Below are 18,883 nucleotides of genomic sequence, written 5' to 3' on the forward strand. Positions count from 1 at the left end.
AAACCGCCGGCCATAAACTCCTCGCAGATTACGTGAAAAGCAACGTTTTTCACCCCCTTTTTGCTCCAAAACTCGATCAAAAACCCGTTTTTATGAAAAACGCGAAGAACAAACCCCCCTAATTTTCAGAGATCTATCAAAAAACGCGAAAATCTTTCGAAAATAAGATCAAATAAGCTCTAGATTTGACAAAATTGACTGATACAATCCAAGCTCTGATACCAATTGTAAGTCCCCAAAATGCTTGTGTATCAATCAGATCCGTTTGATGGTGCGGAATCGCAATCAAACAGATGATGTCAGATCAAATAGAAGAGAAGGAGAAGAAGAATAATATGAATCTCAATCTATTGATGGAGAGAATGATGATCATTTACATGAGATTCACACATACTAACACACACTTGTTCTTCTCTCTAGTTTCTCTCTCTAGAACACCTTAGAATACACACACATATGCTCCTCTAGACCGTACACTCTCTTCTGTTCATCAATCCCTCTTCAACCACCTAATACCTATATATCCTTGGGGAATATGGGCCATAAATGGGTTTACGGCCGTAAACATCCATTGACCGTAAACATGGCTGTAAACTTATAAAATATTATAGAAAAATACATTTACCTAGAAAAGCAAAGTATAAACCATATTTTGACCCAACAACTAGTTCCTTTTCCAACAATTCATCAATTGCATCTATCTCATCATTACTAAATTCAACGCACTTGCTTTCTTGATTGGTTCCAAAAGTGACTGAATTGTCCCCTACCCAAAGTGTAAGTTTTGATTCTCGCACTTCAATTATTGCACAAGCAGTATTCAAGAATGGTCTCCCAAGAATTATTGGCACTTGATGGTCTTCCTCCATATCCAAAACTTTGAAGTCAATAGGAAACACAAGCTTATCCACTTTGATGAGAAGATCTTCGCATACTCCCCTTGAACGAGTTATTGTTTTGTCAGCCAGATGGATTGTCATTTGGATAGGTTTGGGTTCTGGTAGGTTCAACTTCTTGAAAAATGAGTATGACATAATGTTGATACTAGCTCCTAAATCTACCAATGCATGAGTGGTACTCAAGTTTCCAAATTGGCAAGGAAAAGTTATACTTCCTGGATCGCCCCTCTTTTCTGGTATCGCATTCGTCATAATGGCAGAACAATATTCGCTCAAGACTATTTCTTCTACTTCAGCTATCTTTTTCCTATTTGTGAGGAGGTCTCTAAGTAAACTTGCATACTTTGGTGTTTCAATTATTGCTTCAATGAATCGGATGTTCACATGAAGTTCCTTTATGTGCTCTAAGAACCTCTTGTATTCTCCATTTTGACTTTCTTGGAATGCGCGTCCTGGGAATGGCAAGGGAGGTTGGTATTTATTCAAAGAAGTTGCATTTTTTTCATCAGATGGGGAAATCGTCGAGTTTTGTACTCTGGTTGCGAAATTTCAGTTTTTCCTTCTTTTTCTTGCACCTCTTTTGGATCTTCTTTTTGGACTGGAGTCATAGGAGTGAAAATCTGCTCAAAACTTGTTGTTATTGCATTAACATGCGCCACTCTAGGATTCTTCTCGGTATCGCTCGGAAGTCCACCCGATGTTCTTTCGTTGAATTGCTTAGCAAGTTGCCCAAGTTTTTTTCAATATTAAGAATTGAGGCTTGTTGATTCCGGAGTAGAGATTGTTGATCCATCATCATCTTTTGTTCTTATGGCAGCATCTGAATCGTCATGCCTTTTTTCAGAAGCACTAGCAAATCGGGCTAACATAGCTTCAAGATCCGTCTTCTTCTCTTGCACCGATTCTTCTTTTTGATAAAATCCTCGGGCCTTTTTCCTATATTTCTCCTCCTTTGCCTTCTTTTACTCATCATAAGGAAGCATTCCTTCTTGGGTTTTCGCCAATCATCCTCGTATCTATCGCCACTTGAATAACAAACTTGTGCCTTTCAGTTGTCGTTCTCATGAAGATTGCAATTTTTAGTAAGACGAGTCCCGCTACAATTGTCACACCCCACTCTAATTGCATGAATGGATTGGTCCATCTTTGTCATCCTACGATCCATACTTTCTAGTTTTGCCATCATTCCTGCCATATCATCGGAAATTGAGTTAACCATGCCTCTAGTTGTGTCGTTCCTTGGGTTATGATACTCTCTTGAATGTTTGGAGAGCTATTCCCCCAATGCTTTAATAACGGCTAGCGCTTTCTTCGTGAGAGGTCCTTGGGAATCGAGTAATTGCCTAGTTGTGACATTCACACCATCATAAAAGATGGAAACTTCTTGTTGCACGTTTAGGTTGTTTTGAGGGTAGTTTCTTATCAAACCCTTGTATCTCTCCCACGCCTCATAGAGTGATTCCCCTGGAATTTGTTCAAAGTTGCCAATGGCTTTCTTCAATTTTTCTATCTTGGAAGGTGGACAAAACTGATCAATAAACTCTTCGCGCATCTTTTGCCATGTTGTAATGGATCATGGGGGTAGTAATTTCAACCAATCCTTCACGGCTCCCTTGAATGTCACCAGTAACATCCGAAGTAAAATGGCATCACGAGACACATTTTGCATGTGGAAATAGTCAACAATGTCCATGACTTCTTTAATATGCTTATAAGCATCTTCGTGATCCTTCCCATTAAGGATGTAAACGGGACCAAACGAGAGCGGAAATAGCTGCTGATATGTGCATATTTATACACATATTTATACAACATACATTAATATTTTGATTAATTTTATGCCCTTATTAAAACAAAAGATACTTAATTTGCTATAAATCATGTTGTAGGGACCAAAAGACATGCTTGGAGCAAAAAGGAAGCTGGAAGTTGGATTAAGGAGGCTGGAAGATGGAACTTTGAACCAAAGCTCTAAAATGAAGAAAAACATGCCCAACACGTCGTGGTGATCTTACCACGGCATGGTGACTTGAAGAATCCCGATCAACTTTGAAGACTTGGAGAATACGGGATAAGCACGATGACCACGACGTGGTGAACCCACCATGATGTGGTGCCCTGATTTCTTGAAAAATATAAATAGATCACATAAACCTTCGAATTGGAACTTTTGGCTCTGGAGAATTCGACACTTTTGGAGGAAAAACACTGGAATTAAGGCTTGGAAGCAAGGATCTCATTCACAACCATTGGAAGGAGGAGCATTAAGGCAATTGAACTTACACTTCGATTTTTCTTTAGATTTAGCCATGTCTAACACTTTGAACTTCGTTTTTGTGACTTTGTTTGCTGAAATGATGAGCTAAATACTCATGACTTTCGTTTAGCCTAGGATGAGTTGACTATTTGTGGTTGATTTTATGGTTTGGATTTAGATATTTTGTTATTTGTTGATTTAGCTTATTAAAGAACCTCAAGTACTTTTGGTAACTACTTTTCTCTACTTATTGCTGATTTTGATTACGTTAGTATGACCATCTCTCTTAATTAGATTTGAATCTTATGATCTTGTGATTTGCAAAATTGTAGGACTAGAGTTTTGAATAAAACCTAGGGTTAAGTACAAAAGTGGGTAAAAGAGTACAGGAGCTAATATAAGACGAAAAATCGCATATCAAATTGAATCAATAAACTAAATTGGTCAATTAGTTATAAGTCTAATCAATTCGAACTGAACATTAGTGAGCTAGTAAGTTTGTCCGCATGATCACCGAATAAATAAGCTAGTTTGCTAAAGGATTAAATTAGTGAATACTAATTTGTTCATCTTAGGAATCGGTAACAAAAGAAACTAATTCCATTGCACTTCCATAAATCAACCATAATAACAACAAATCCGAAGCTGAACGAAAGTCTCTTTCTCACCGTGGTTAATTCATACTTGTTTGCTTCCTTAGTTTAGTGTTAGTTTAATTAAGTGAATTTTGAGTTAATTTGGTAATTTAAGTATCTAGTCTTGCAAAACTAGGAAAACAAAATCTTTTCTTATTTGCTTATTAATTAGTTAAATAGTAGAATAAAGTAGTTGAAACACCGTTGCTTGAGTTCGACACTCGTACTTACCATTGCTATACTATTGCAAGATTAGGTACACTACATAGTGTGTTTAATAGTCTAGTGAAGGGATAACTTTATAAATTAAAACTTGGAAAAAATATAAGCACATTAAACTCACATCAAGTTTTTGGCGCCGTTGCCGGGAACGGTTCAGTTTTAGTTACTCTAATTTGCTATTTTAGGATTATTTGCAGTTAGATTTGAATTTTTATTATTTTTTTTAGGTTTTCGTATTTTAGATTCACCACGTCGTGGTAATTTATACCAGCCGTGGTATTGCTACTGTAGGAATTTTATTTTTCGTTTTTGTTCTTTTACATGTTTTCTTTGTTTATTTGTAAATCGTTTATGACCCGTGGATCAAAGTCATCTTTGATTCCACCACTTGAAGATCCGAAATCTGCATTTCGTAAGAATAAGGACAAAGTCGTAGGAGGATCTTCAACACCAAATAATTCACCGTTGTAGAGTCTAAAATCTGTCTTTGGCAAGAAAAAGGGAAAGAAAGTAGGAGAATCAAGCATCTCAACATTGGTGGACGAAGACCCGAAGAAGGAAGACACCGAGTACGAAACTGAAGGAGGCGGAAAGAAGACTAAATCTGAAAACGAAAGTGACCCCGAACTTGATCTTGAAACCGAAGCCGATAACACCATGGCTAACATCGATGAAATGTCCATGGGAGAATGGAAGAAAAGGATGCGTGACGATACCGGCCCAAGACTCGTGCAACCCGCGATTCCAGAAACTGCAAACTTTGAACTGAAAGGTCATATACTTTCACAACTCAGGGACATCCTATTTTATGGGAAAGATAACGAAGACGCATACAAGCATCTTGACGAGGTCAATGACATAGCAGACTACTTCAACACCCCTAATGTGCCTCGCGAGACTGTTCTACTTCGCATGCTTCCAGTCACGTTCAAAGGAGTCGTGAAAGAATGGCGAAAGTCACTCCCTCCAGGATCTATCACCACATGGGCTAAGATGCACGAGGAATTCATTGATCAATTTTGCCTTCCCTCAAAAATATCAAAATTGAAGAAGGCCATTGCAAACTTTGAGCAACAACTAGGTGAGTCCCTTTATGAGGCATGTGAGAGATACAAAAGTTTATTGAGGAACTGTCCTCATAATGATCTGAACAGTCAACAAGAAGTCTCCATTTTCTATGATGGAGTGAATGTGATAACTAGGCAACTCCTTGACTCTCAAGGACCACTCACAAAGAAGGCACTCACAGCAGTAAAAGAGCTCATTGAAGAATTCTCTAAGCACTCTAGAGAATACTATAACCTAAGGAATGATGGGACGAGGGGATCGACTAATGTTGCTTCGGAAGACATGTCTGCAGTTTTGGCAATGTTGCACAACATGGATAGGAGAATGACTAAGATGGATCAAACAATCCATGCTATTCGGGTTGGGTGTGAAAACTAAATGGGCCTCATTTAACTAACAATTTTGACCTTGATGAGAATGGAAACCTGAAGGTTCAAGCTTTCTACTCGAGTGGTGATCGTTTTGATAAAGATTGGAGAAACCCCAAGAAAAAATGGTTGCCTTATGATGAGTACAAGAAGGACAAAGAAGAGAAGTATGAAAAAAAAGGAAGAGGCTTCTACCAAAGAGAAGAACACCCGGAGGAAAAGAAATCTGATTTGGAGACTATGCTTACCCGATTTGTAGCCGCTTCCGAAAAAAGGCACGGCGGAACTGAAGCAACGATTAAAGAGCAACAAGAGTTAATGAAAGGTCAACAAATGATGATGAAAGAACAACAAGAGATGATGAGAAATACGCAAGCACTCGTTAGGAATCAACAAGCTTCAATCCTTACAATAGAAAAACAACTCGGGCAGCTAGCGAGCAAATTGAATGAAAGATCGCCGGGGGACTTCCAGGAAATACCGAACAAAACTCAAGAGGAGATCACATTCAAGCCATCTCCACTAGAAGCAGAAAAATTATTACTCATTTAACTTCTATTGACATAAACAAACCAGAAGCCGAGCAGGAAGTTCAAGAGGAAAGTAAAAAAAATGAGTATGGACAAGCACCACGACGTGGTGATAATACCACGGTGTGGCAAGATGCTGAAAAGAAGAGTGAACCTGTAAAGCCATATCGCCCACCACTGCCTTTCCCCAGTAGAGCTATTCAAGAGAAGCAAGCTGAAGATTACCGGAGGTTTCTAGAACACTTAAAATCTCTTGAAATTAACATTCCTTTCCTTGAGGCTTTAATTGAAATGCCAAAATATGCCAAGTTTCTCAAGGACTTGTTAACAAAACGCAAGAAGATGGAGGGGTTATCTAAGGTAGTATTGAATGAAACTTGTTCTGCTACAATGTTAAACATGCTACCAAAGAAGATGGGGGATCCAAGAAGTATAACCTTGCCGTGCCAATTCGGGAATCTTGCAACAAGTCATGCTCTAGCTGACTCGGGTGCAAGTGTCAACTTAATGCCCTATTCGTTCTTCAAGAAGCTCGATCTTCCCGAAACAAGACCGGTCCACATGGTTATCCATTTAGCCAATAAAAATATGACGTTTCCAAAGGGTATTTGTGAAGACTTGCTAGTAAAAGTGGACAAATTCGTTTTTCCCGCGAATTCCATTGTGTTGGATATGGAGGAAGACGAGCAAGTCCCAATCATACTTGGAAGGCCATTCTTAAGTACCGCCTGAGATTTAGTTGATATAAGAGAGTCCAAGCTTACTCTACAAGTTGGAGAAGAAGTAGTTCCTTTTGGAGTTAATCGGGCAATCAAACATTCAAGGATAAATGATGATACGACATTTTCTGTCGATGTGTTGGATGAAGTACTTTAAAAAGAGCTAGCGGGTTCGAAAGAAAAAGAAACTGAGGGATTTATGGTGCTTGATGAAGGTAATTTTGATCCCGAACTCGACCTCCAAGAATTGGAGAAGTTATTGGAAGAAAGCGAGTATAATGAAGCAAGAAAAGAGACAGAAGAGGCAACACGACGTGGTGAGGAGAACACGTCGTGGCAAAGTTTTTTTTCGCAAACTGGAATAAAAAGTTGCAACACCACAATGTGGCAGGATGCCCACGTTGTGGTAACTGACGCACAATCGAAAATTGAGCTGAAAGCCCTCCCTGAACACCTGGAGTATGCATTCTTAGAGAAGAACAACAAAAGCCAGTAATCATGTCTTCCGATCTAGCAAAACATGAGAAAGAAAGCCTAATTAAAGTTCTGAAGAAAAGACAAAGTGCCATAGCATGGAAAATCACTGACATCAAGGGGATTAGTCCAACCTATTGTTCTCATAAGATCAACTTAGAAGAAGGAGCTAAACCGATAGTGCAACGCCAAAGAAGACTCAACCCAAATATGTAAGAAGTAGTTAAAAAGGAGGTGGTTAAACTATTAGATGCTGGTATCATTTACTCCATATATGATAGCACATGGGTAAGTCCAGTACATGTTATGCCAAAGAAAGGAGGAATGACAGTGTATCACAACTAAGAATTTTGATGCTTGTAACAACAACAATGATAACAATTGTGAACCAAAAATGTGAAAGCATGTATGACGCTTATTCAATGACAACAAAACTTCCATCAAACACTTTATACAAGCACTACAACTAATCAACAAAGATTTGGAAACCCTAGAAATCCCGGTTTAAGTCCATTTTGGACTAGGAATTTCCTATTGGGCCTATTGGACCAAAAAGTTTCCAATTTGATTTTTGGGCTTAGAACTCTTAAATGGGCTCTAATTGGACCCATATACATGAAACTTAATATTTTGGGCCTTATATGCCTAAAATAAACTAGGTTAACTTTAATGGGCCTTATTGGGTCACACCAAGTTTATATAGCCCTAATGGGTCATAAAAATCATTCCTTGATTTATTTGGGCCGAAAATTACCTAATTAAATCATAATATTGGCTTAAACACAAGAAGCCCAATATTCTTTCTTTCCTTTCTCCTCTTCTCGGCCCAACAACTCAAAAGAGGAAGGAGTTGACTTTCCATTGCCACCTCCTTATTAAATTTTGGGTCTCCATGCAAATAACACATACTTCCATGCACACATCATATCACTCACTTCTCTTCTCCTCTCTCTTTTCTATCCTCGGCCAAGAACCACAAAGAAACACACACACATTTCATTTAAAAACTCTCAAAGAAACTCTCTTCATTCTTCATCAAATTTTCGAGATCTAAGGGCGTTTCAAGGAGATTATTCCACAAAATTCATCATCTAAGGTAAGTTGATGTTTAAACTATGATCTAACAACTTCATTTCATCAAAAACCTCTTCCTAATCTATTCAAACTCATGATCACCATCTTAGAAGCCTCTAAGTCCGAGATTTTCCAAGAAGGCTTGCTAGGATCGAATCTTCTTCATTTCTTCCTTCTAAACCAAAAACAACAAGCGAAGGTGAGCTTCATACCCCTCTCTTTTCGGTTTTCATGAGTTTTATGGGGGAGAATACAAGTAAAATGTCTAGATCTATGTGTATGTGTCACACCCCAAAACCGAGAACGACGGAAATGTTCTAGGGCGGAGGACGTCATGTAAAGTATCACAACAATGTAAAGTAGTAAACAAGCAACAACATCATCCATTGCATTAATAGTATAATTTTAATTAAAAGTGTGTTCTTTCATAGCATACAACAACATAATGAATGTTCAAAATAAAAGAAGAGTCTTGACTGCTCCGTCTTCACAAAACCTGGTCGTCGTACCTGTCTATTTGTGACCTGAGAATACAAGTTATTTTGAAAGCGAGTATCAACCAAAAAGCTGGTGAATTCATAAGTATTAATGTTGCATTGGTTTGTAAAACTTGTAATGAAAGACTTGAAATTGTTTTGAAAGAAAGTTTGTATAAGTATGAAAATGTTTGTAAGTAATTGTAAATGTTTGAAAACCCTAGAAAATCCCATATTTCCTACTAGTATAAAAAGTAATCTTCTACCAAGACCCAACTGTTTTGAAGGTAGTCTTCTACCAAGACCCGTCTGTTTTGAAAGTAGCCTTCTACCAAGACCCAACTGTTTTGAAAGTAGTCTTCAACCAAGACCCGACTGTTTTGAAAGTAGTCTTTTACCAAGACCCGATTGTTTTGAAAGTTGACTTCTACCAAGACCCGGCTGTTTTGAAAGTAGCCTTCTACCAAGACCCAACTGTTTTGAAAGTAGCCTTCTACCAAGACCCAGTCTGTACGACCATTATTATTCAAATCTAACCTACCTCATCGATTATGTGAATATGACACATAGTAAAGGTATTAATAATATATAAACTGGAGTTTTATATCCTTTGTAATTGTCGTATGTACTGTAGTATTTGTAATAAGTGACTACTTTTGTACTATTTTGCCTTAATTGAGGGTTATGGCATAATGTGATGGCTAGATCCCAGGCTAAACGCTCCCCTGTCAAGAGATTTTGGGACTCAGACGCGACCCCTGCATGATTGCAAGCCGCGAACATCCACATTTCTATGATCATGTATACCCAATATAACTATCACAATGCATTAGTGATTCATTGGTATAATTAGATCCTGAAATCGTTCCATGCTATAGCACCTTGTTATGTCTGTTCTATTATCGTATATTGTAATCGTATTCATGTAAGCGTATCTATGTAAGCGTAATCATGTAAGCGTATTCATGTAAGCGTATCTATGTAAACGTATTCATGTAAGCGTATCTATGTAAACGTATTCATGTAAGCGTATCTATGTAAGCGTATCTATGTAAACGTATTCATGTAAGCGTATCTATGTAAGCGTATCTATGTAAACGTATTCATGTAAACATATCTATGTAAGCGTATTCATGTAACATGTAATGTATTAGTATAGAATCATGAATGAACTGACTTTGGTGTGATTCCTTGTACTTGGAATGGTAAGTAGTATCTCCTAACTATACCTATAGTAGTTACTAATAATGTACGTGTATAACCGAAAGTATGCCTTTGCTACCCAAAGGTACTGAACTGAATGAAGGAACTTTTATGTCTATATATGTATAAATGATATATAACTAATATTTAGATGACGTTTGGACGACTAACCGAATACCCTAAAGCCACATCCAAACGAGGAAAAGGAAATAAAGTGAGCTAGCCTTCCTAAGTCCTTTAAACATTACTTATATAACTATACATATATGGGCATGCAATTGATAATATAAAAGCATAAAAGAACTTTTGTAAAACCTTTGAAAACGTTAATAACTAAGAAAAGATTGACTTGGTGTCAGTTTATAAAATGGTTTGAAAGTATTTTGTTTGATAAGCCAGTTTAAGTATAAGGAAAACCTTTGTTTGAAACACAGTTGTAACAGAGTTTAAAGGAAACATACAGTGTGTAAGACAGTTTAAATAAAGAGTTTTAAACATATAAAAATGTTTAAGAAAGTCATTTGAAGAAGTCTGTTTGGTAAGATAGTTAACGTATACTAAATCCATTTGCATGCTAGTTATTAATCACATGTGATTGATATAACGACTAGCATGATTCAACTTGTATCCTCCCATAAAGCATTTATAAACATTTAAAAGGTTAATTAAGGGGTATGAACTTACCTGCAGTGAGTGGATCAGTAGGAAGTGTCGGACAAGTGCTTGGTGTCAAGTGAAGACTTAGACACACACAATGATCCTAATAACATATAAATACATATGTATATATATAATTAGTGATTATAACACTAATTAAACATGGATAAACATCCTAATGTGAGGAAAACACTTTGGTTAAAGTGTTAGGAGGCTATCGGGTTGCAAGAAAGGAGTGCAAGGCCTTATTAGGGAGTTTATGGTCAATGGACCATACCTTTTGGAGTTTACGGCCCAGGGGAGTTTACTCCTGGCCGTAAACTCTCAATTGGGTCACCAAATGAGGCTTAAAACTATTATGACTTAGTGGTTAAGTGTTCCAAGGCTTAAACAAGAGGTTGGGTGGGTTTAAGGTCCAAGAATGGCCTTGTATGGTGTTTACGGCCTGGGAACCACTTCCCCATGAGTTTACGGCCGTAAACTCATTGTATGAAGTACCATTTCATGTATTGAAGTCCCTAGTTCAATGGTGTAAGCTAAGTTCCAAGGCTTACTAAGGTGTTAGGTGTAATTTGCACCCTTAAAAGGGGTTTACGGCCCAAGAACATGTCTTGGCCGTAAACTCCTTGAATCATGTGTTTCCTTATGTTTTCTAAGCCCTAAACATGTTAAACCTAGTGTACGATGAGTTAGAAAAAGAGTACTTACGATCTAGGAGCTCGAATGGTCGGTTTTGGCCAAGAACACTAATGTGTGTTCTTGGTGAAACTTGAAGATCTACAAAATGGAATGATTTCACGGATGAAATCATGTAAGATTACTTGTTATGCAAGATATTAACTAGTTAGGACATTAAACTTACGAGATTTGAAGATCGGGGATGAAGATCGGGATGATACTTGAAAGGATTTCAGCCAAAGGAAAGGGGAGAATGAACAAATGACCAACTTATCATCATATAAGCAAGAGTTTACGGCCCACATGGAGTTTACGGCCGTAAACTCCCATGTGTTGGCCGTGAACTCCTTGCAGGGGTGTTTAAGGTCATTTCTTTGAGCTATAACTTCAGCCGATAAACCCCGACACTTATTCCTTAAGTGTATAAGGCTCAGAACACTCAAATAAACTCCTAATTGAGTTTGAATTTCAATGAAGTGTTAGACAAAAATGGATGGAAATTTTGGGTTGTCACAGTATGTGTATGCTATGTATAATTTCATGCATGTATGTGGGATTTTATGTGTTTTTGTGCTGAATATGTAAACAAAAAGGGAAGAAATCTCGAGATCTATGTCATAAGAAGGAAAACAAACATGATCTAAGCTATATTACACTAACAAGTCAAGAATATTAACTTATAAGATTGTGATAAACATATTTTAGCATAAAACCCATTTTTGGGCTTAAATTGTCAAATATACAAAAGTTGGGTTAAAAGTTGCCAATCATGTTTTCTTAAAGGTCAAAAGAGTCAAAACAGTTAAAATAGTTGTTTTTTATGAACATTATGATCTTCAAGGGACTTAAAATGTAAATATTAGCTTAATGGGCTCAATATTCGGCTTTTCGGCCTAATAAGCCCAAAATTGCGAAAATATGACATTTAAAAGGGCTGAAGTGGTAAAATCTTCAAAACAGGGGATAAAAAGTGTAACAAAACTATTTCAAGGGTTAAAGATGGTTTTCATTTCAAAAAAGGATCGAAAATGTAAAGTTTTTGGATTTTGGGCTAAAAGTGTTAAAATTGCAAAAAGTTAGGCTTTAACAGGAAAATACTATTTTGGAAGGGCTGAAACTGTTAACAAAATAATTTTTGAGTTAAAAATATCATTTCAACAAATCTATGATGCAAAAGTGTCAAGAAAATGTTTTAAGAGCTCAAAATGACTTTTCTCGTATATAAAGGACTAAAATTATTATTTTATAAAAAGAATAGGGGCTGAAAAGGTCAAACCATATATTTTAAAACAATAATTTTATTTATAGAATATTGAGTCAAAAATACCAATCTACGGCTTACAAAAATCGAAAGACAAATACACGTATAACTCCAAATACCATTATAAACAAATTGATCGGTCTCGAGTCGATACAAAACAACAATCGTTAAATCGAACTCTCTAGTAGATATGCGATACCTAAGACAAGTAAACATTCGACACTTGGGCTTGAGAGTTTCAAATCATGCTTGTTGGACCTTGCAAGTCCATTAACATGATCTTTGGGCCCAAGGGATAATGATTATATGTTATTGGGCCTTCTATGACCCAATTCCATGTAAAGGGACCTTAAATGGCTTTTTAAGTGCTATTGGGCCCTAGTGATCCATTAGTATTGTCATAAGGTCAAAGTAATCAAATGCGAGATGGGCTAATGTGTCTTTCGCATCCCCGATAGCCTAAAATAACTCACGGATGTAGCAGGACTTCGTACTCCTCTTCTCCTCATTTGTTAGGCTTATGAGTAATCAAAGTAAACAAATTCAGGTTATTAATCAATGGTAAACAAGGTTGTTTGGATTAAGTGAGTGATAACGGGCGACGCCTCTAAGGATCGTTTGAAAACTGTAGTTATAACTAGTCATTATTAATGCATGGCTATAACAACTCGCAACACTTAGTTAATCCAACACCACCTGAATAATCAAGGAAGAGTAATAAAAAATCATTCATTGCGGCGGTATCACTATTTGAGAAATAACTGTATTTTATGTTTTTGGAAAACATCGTGTGTTTCTGGGGAAGTTCAACATTGTGTACTTGTACGGTTAATACAAAGTTTTTCAATTATACATGTGTTGAAATCATCATGCATATATTTACGGATCTTCACACCTTTTTATAAACAATGGTCTTTTCAGAAAATATCGGATTTTCTGGGTTTTACAAACTACACAAATCATTTTATCACAACATTGCTTATGAACTCACCAACATTCCATATGTTGACAGTTTTTCAAAATAACTTGTATTCTCAGGTAACAGGTAGGCCGAGGAAAAGTACCAAGTATGTTAGTGTGTTTTGTTTTTGAAAACTATCAAAAAATTTATGTATGGATTTGTAACGTTAAAACAATGTACTTGATGTGAACAATTCCAGTTGTAATATATTGATGCATGGTGATGTTTATGTTATGATTCATGTATATTCATTGTGATGATATTCAATTTAAGTCACGCGAGCCCTCATACGTTTCCACCGTCTGGTTCGGGGGTGTGACACAGTGGTTACCAATGAAGCGAACGAGTTGATCCCAACAAGAGCAGTAACCGGGTGGCGCGTTTGTATCGACTATCGAAAACTTAATGATGATACATGCAAGGATCATTTTACACTACCATTTTATCGATCAAATGCTCGAGAGGTTATCCAGTCATCTTTACTATTGTTTCCTTGATAGTTTCTTAGGTTACTTTCAAATCCCAATTGACCCACAAGATCAAGAGAATACCACTTTTACATGCCCAAGTGGAACATTCGCTTATAGACACATGCCTTTTGGGTTATGAAATGCACCAACTACTTTCCAAAGGTGCATGAAGGTGTCTTTCACTACATGATCGAGAAATTTATGGAGGTTTTTATGGATGACTTCTTGGTTTTGGGTCATCTTTTGAAGATTGTTTGTCTAACTTGGATCTAATGCTAACGAGATGTGAGAAGACCAACCTTGTCCTTAATTGGGAAAAGTGCCATTTTGTGGTGAAGGAAGGAATTGTGCTAGGACACAAAGTCTCAAGGATGGGGATTGAGGTGGATAGAGCAAAGGTTGACACTATAGCCAAATTACCACCTCCAACAAATGTAAAAGGGGTGAGAATCTTTCTAGGCCATGTGGGATTTTATAGACGTTTCATTAAAGACTTTTCAAAGATCACAAGGCCCTTGACTCAACTTCTTTTGAAGGATGCCCCATTTGAATTTTCTAAAGAATGTCTTGATGCATTTCACTTGTTGAAGGAAAAGTTAACTATTACACCTATTATGATAGCCCCAAATTGGAGTCTACCTTTTGAGCTAATGTGTGATTCTAGTGACTATGCGGTGGGAGCTGTTTTGGGACAAAGAATTGACAAGCTTTTTCAGCCGATCTACTATGCAAGCAAGACCTTGAACCCAACACAAGAGAACTACAATACTACCGAGAAGGAGCTATTAGCAGTGGTTTACGCATTCGATAAATTACGTCCATATTTGGTTTTGTCAAAAACAATAGTTTTTACCGACCATTCTGCCCTTAAGTATCTTTTTTCTAAGATGCTAAACCAAGATTGATACATTGGGTTTTGCTGTTACAATAATTTGACATTGAAATAAGAGATAAAAATGGGATGGAAAACGTGGCTGTCGATCATTTATCGAGATTGGAGAACCCGGACTTGGAGGAGTTAGAAGAAAACAAGATTGGAGATGAATTTCCCGAAGAATATCTATTGGTTATAGCAGGAGAGATACCATGGTATGCGGATATGGCTAACTACTTAGCAAGTGAGTACATTCTAAACGACTTGACCCGCCAACAAAAGAAGAAATTATTTTCAGAGATTAAGTATTAATTTTGGGATGAGCCATAACTTTTTTGTAGCTTTGTTGATGGTAAGATAAGAAGATGTGTATTCGGGAAGGAAAGTCGGGAAATATTGAAGCATTGTCATAGCGGGCCCACTAGAGGACATCATGGAGCGCAATATACGACTAAAAAGGTTTTTGATACGGGTTTTTATTGGCCTACTATTTTTAAGGATGCTACTAAATTTGTCAAGGAATGCGATTCATGTCAAAGGTCAGGAAACATTTCATCACGAAACGAGATGCCCAAAAATAGCATTCAAGTTTGTGAGATATTTGATATTTGGGGGATTGACTTCATGGGACCTTTCCCAATGTCAAAGGGTAATAAATACATATCGGTGGCTATCGATTATGTATCCAAGTGGGAAGAAGCACAAGCATTACCCACGAACGATGCTCGAGTGGTGGTACGTTTCCTTAAAAAGTTATTTTCAAGGTTTGTAGTTCCTAAGGCTCTAATTAGTGATCGAGGCACCCACTTCGCAAATGATCGATTGGATAAGGTGTTGAAAAAATATGGTGTCCACCATATATTTTCAACAGCCTATCATCCTCAAACGAGTGGGCAAACTGAAGTTACAAACTGGGCATTGAAGAGGATATAAGAAAGATCAGTTGGAAGTAATAAAAAGGAGTGGTCGGACAAGCTTGATGATGCACTTTGGGAATTTCGAACGGCTTTCAAAACACCAATTGGAACTACACCATATAGGTTGGTTTATGGGAAGAGTTGTCACTTTCCAGTTGAAATAGAGCATAAAGCATTTTGGGCTTTGAAGATATGTAATTTTGAGCTAGCTGAACTTCGTACAAACCGGTTAATGCAAATGAATGCCCTTGAAGAACTTAGAAACGAAGCATATACATTGATTTATAAAGACAAGACTAAGAAATGGCATGATATGAGGCTTAAGAGTAATAAAGACTTTCATGAGGGACAAAAGGTGCTACTTTTCAATTCAAGGTTGAAACTTTTTCCGGGTAAATTACAAACAAGGTGGGACGGGCCATTTGTTGTCAAACAAGTTTTCCCACATGGAGCTATTGAGCTTATATCAAGAGACGAAACCCCTTTCAAAGTTAATGGGCATCGAGTGAAGCATTACGAAGAAGGAATGCCAAGTGAAGAAAGAGAGGGTGGAATCATGAAATTCACACGAGCTGAGACAACGTAAAGCAGGAAGGAGTCCGACTTATGACTCCCCAAAAAGAAGCGCTTGCAGGAGGCAACCTGTGGTTTTGAGTTTGCGTTTTCTTTCCTTTCCTTTTATTCACTTTTATTTGTTTTAGTTTTATTAAGGTTTTTATTCTCTCATTCTTCTGATTTGTCTATGAATTCGACATGAGGTATGGCATAAAACGAGTGTGGGGGTGATTATTTTTCAGAGCTTGAAAATAATTTTTTTTAACCCACCACGAGGTGGTGATTTTTCAAAGCCCGTAATTAAGCGAGATAAATCACGACACCACGACGTGGTGATTTTACCACATTGTGGCGACGAAATGACAACAGTTAATTTAGGGTTTTTCATCTAAAGTCAAAACACTTTACACTTTTACTTCGCCCCCATTCTCTCATCGTGCTACCCGCCCCACAAAGAACTCCTCCATCTTTTCAGTAATTTCTTGCAATTCTCCACCAAAAGGTATGATTTTCTAGTGACTTCCTTACTCTTAAACGCTTATATTGGTAGTAATGAGCGTCTATTTCCTGATTAGAGTACATTTAGGTTCGATTTTGGGAACCTAGGGTTCCGATTTTTGCAAAAATCGGACCAATTTATGGATGTTTTGAGCCTTGATTTTGTTACCATTCAACTACATTTTATGCATAGAACAAACCCTAAAATTCACTTGAGTTGATAAGGAGTTGAATCTGGTTCGATTTAACCAGTCCCACAAACAGTTTGTCGACCACGACGACTCGTCGTGGTCCTCGTCACGGTGGGTTTTTTTTTTTGCAGTTTATCTGTTATATCTTAATTGTAATAATGCACCTGGTTCTTTGGTTGTTTCTTTGTGTTTATTTTGCAGAAATGGCTAGCAGGTCTAGGAGAAACCAACCCGGAACTCGACCTGAGTTTCCATGGTACTCTTTCCCTAGGGATGTTGCACCTGCAATTCACTCACGTTGGACTGTTGAGCTTGAAATGATGAAGAAACGAAGAGTGCATGTTCCTATGTTCGTTGACTGGCATTGGATTGGACAAACGGGGTTGATGGATGACATGGATCCTTATCCTGAAAAGCTATTTAATGGAGTTCATGGCCAATTTATGTGCTTGGGGTGGAGACAGATTTTTGAAATTCAAGAGGTGGTTTACAAGGAATTCGTTTATGAGTTTCTCGCAATGGTTTCTTTTGCAAGAAAAGATGGGATTTATGTCGATGATAACCTTACATTTTGCCTTAGTGGGGAAAGGTGTTCTCTTAGCCTCGCAGACTTTGCACTTAGGACGGGAATTTATCTTCCGTCCGAGGTTCATACAAAATTGTACCAACAGTTCATTGCAGCTTCTATAAGAAATATTGAGTGGTTCAAGGAGGAAGAGCATTGGCATGCGATTTCTAATGGAGTGTATGAAAAAGGGACTGCCCAAGAAAGCGATATCCATTCGCCCATTCACCGCCTGTTGCATCGTCTCATCACTAATACCATCAACGAGCGTCAAAAGGTGGTTAAATGCCCCACTATTGATGTTTTCTTTTTGTGGGTCCTTACTTCCACTGATACTTATGCTGATTTACCCTTTCATTTGGCTGAATTCCTTACATCTCAAGCAACCAAAGATAGGCGCGGGTCCCCATTTAAATGGTGGGATGTTGATTACCCGACTCGCTCGTTCATTTGGAGTTCTTGAAAAGCGGGAAGCTGTGATGTTGACCGTGGAGCCCCAAAAGCCATTCTCAGTCCTCCTTTATAAGAGGGCAAACATTGTGGTTGATCATGGGGTGGGGACCTTTGGTATTCCTGATGATACCCCCCGCCAGCGGGTTCCGAACCGAGGAAGGCAGCGGGGTAGGGAAGCTGGAGAGGACGAACCACCTGTTGTGCATGCAGATGATGAGCTGCCTATGGACCCATATAATGTTGCGAGGAGGAGATATGAAGATTACATGTCAAGAAGTGTTAATTATACCAACATGTGCATGGATCATTTTATGTTCTAAATGCATGTGCCCCACCCGGATCATCTTCCTCCTTCATATCCGCATGTTCCAACTTGGGAGGAATTGTGGCGGGAGCAACAAGGAAGGGCTGGTGGTAGTGGTGGAGGAGCAGAAGAGGAGGAAGATTGACAGTTTTTATCCTTTTTCATTTGGTTGCTTTTAGACTTTTGTCTTTATGTTTTTATTTTGTTTGGTTATGTACTTGAACAATTATGTGTTTTGTTGCTTCACAATGTTTCCTACGTATATTACTTTTCTTTGTCTAAATTCCAGGTCCTATTCTAGAGTCCAAGTGAGGGTATATTTGGCAAAAGAAGGTTCGTTATAGTGAAGGTTTAGAGAACGTCGAGAGAAGCGGGATTTGAGAACATTTTCCGGGGGTTTAATTGAGTCATAGAGTGAAGGGTTACGTCCTAGAGCTTTATGTAAGAGATGGTGTCATGTTTAGTTCGTGTAACAGTTTAATTCGACATCAAAATTTGCATTTTTCCGGCCACCGCGACATGGAAATATACAACACACCGTATTGTTGCAATCTAAAAAACCAAAAAATGTTTT

General features: G+C 37.8%; 1 protein-coding gene and 2 non-coding genes across 3 annotated transcripts; 2 read left to right on the forward strand and 1 right to left on the reverse strand.

Moving 5' to 3' along the window:
* Positions 1–2,296: 2,296 nt before the first annotated feature.
* LOC145049064 (small nucleolar RNA R71) lies at positions 2,297–2,403 on the forward strand. The gene has a single exon (XR_013683182.1). It is a non-coding gene; the product is annotated as a small nucleolar RNA R71 (small nucleolar RNA).
* A 2,312-nt stretch (positions 2,404–4,715) lies between these two features.
* LOC145099342 (uncharacterized) lies at positions 4,716–6,711 on the forward strand. The gene is made up of 3 exons (XM_079036927.1): positions 4,716–5,441; positions 5,513–5,888; positions 6,026–6,711. Exons 1-3 carry the CDS (start codon positions 4,716–4,718, stop codon positions 6,709–6,711), a joined length of 1,788 nt encoding a protein of 595 aa, XP_078893053.1.
* LOC145049034 (small nucleolar RNA R71) lies at positions 5,055–5,161 on the reverse strand. The gene has a single exon (XR_013683154.1). It is a non-coding gene; the product is annotated as a small nucleolar RNA R71 (small nucleolar RNA).
* Positions 6,712–18,883: the final 12,172 nt, after the last annotated feature.

This window comes from Lactuca serriola, chromosome 4 (genome assembly GCF_051521515.1).
Source record: "Lactuca serriola cultivar US96UC23 chromosome 4, Lser_US96UC23_V15, whole genome shotgun sequence".
In the NCBI taxonomy this organism is placed as follows: Eukaryota; Viridiplantae; Streptophyta; class Magnoliopsida; order Asterales; family Asteraceae; genus Lactuca; species Lactuca serriola.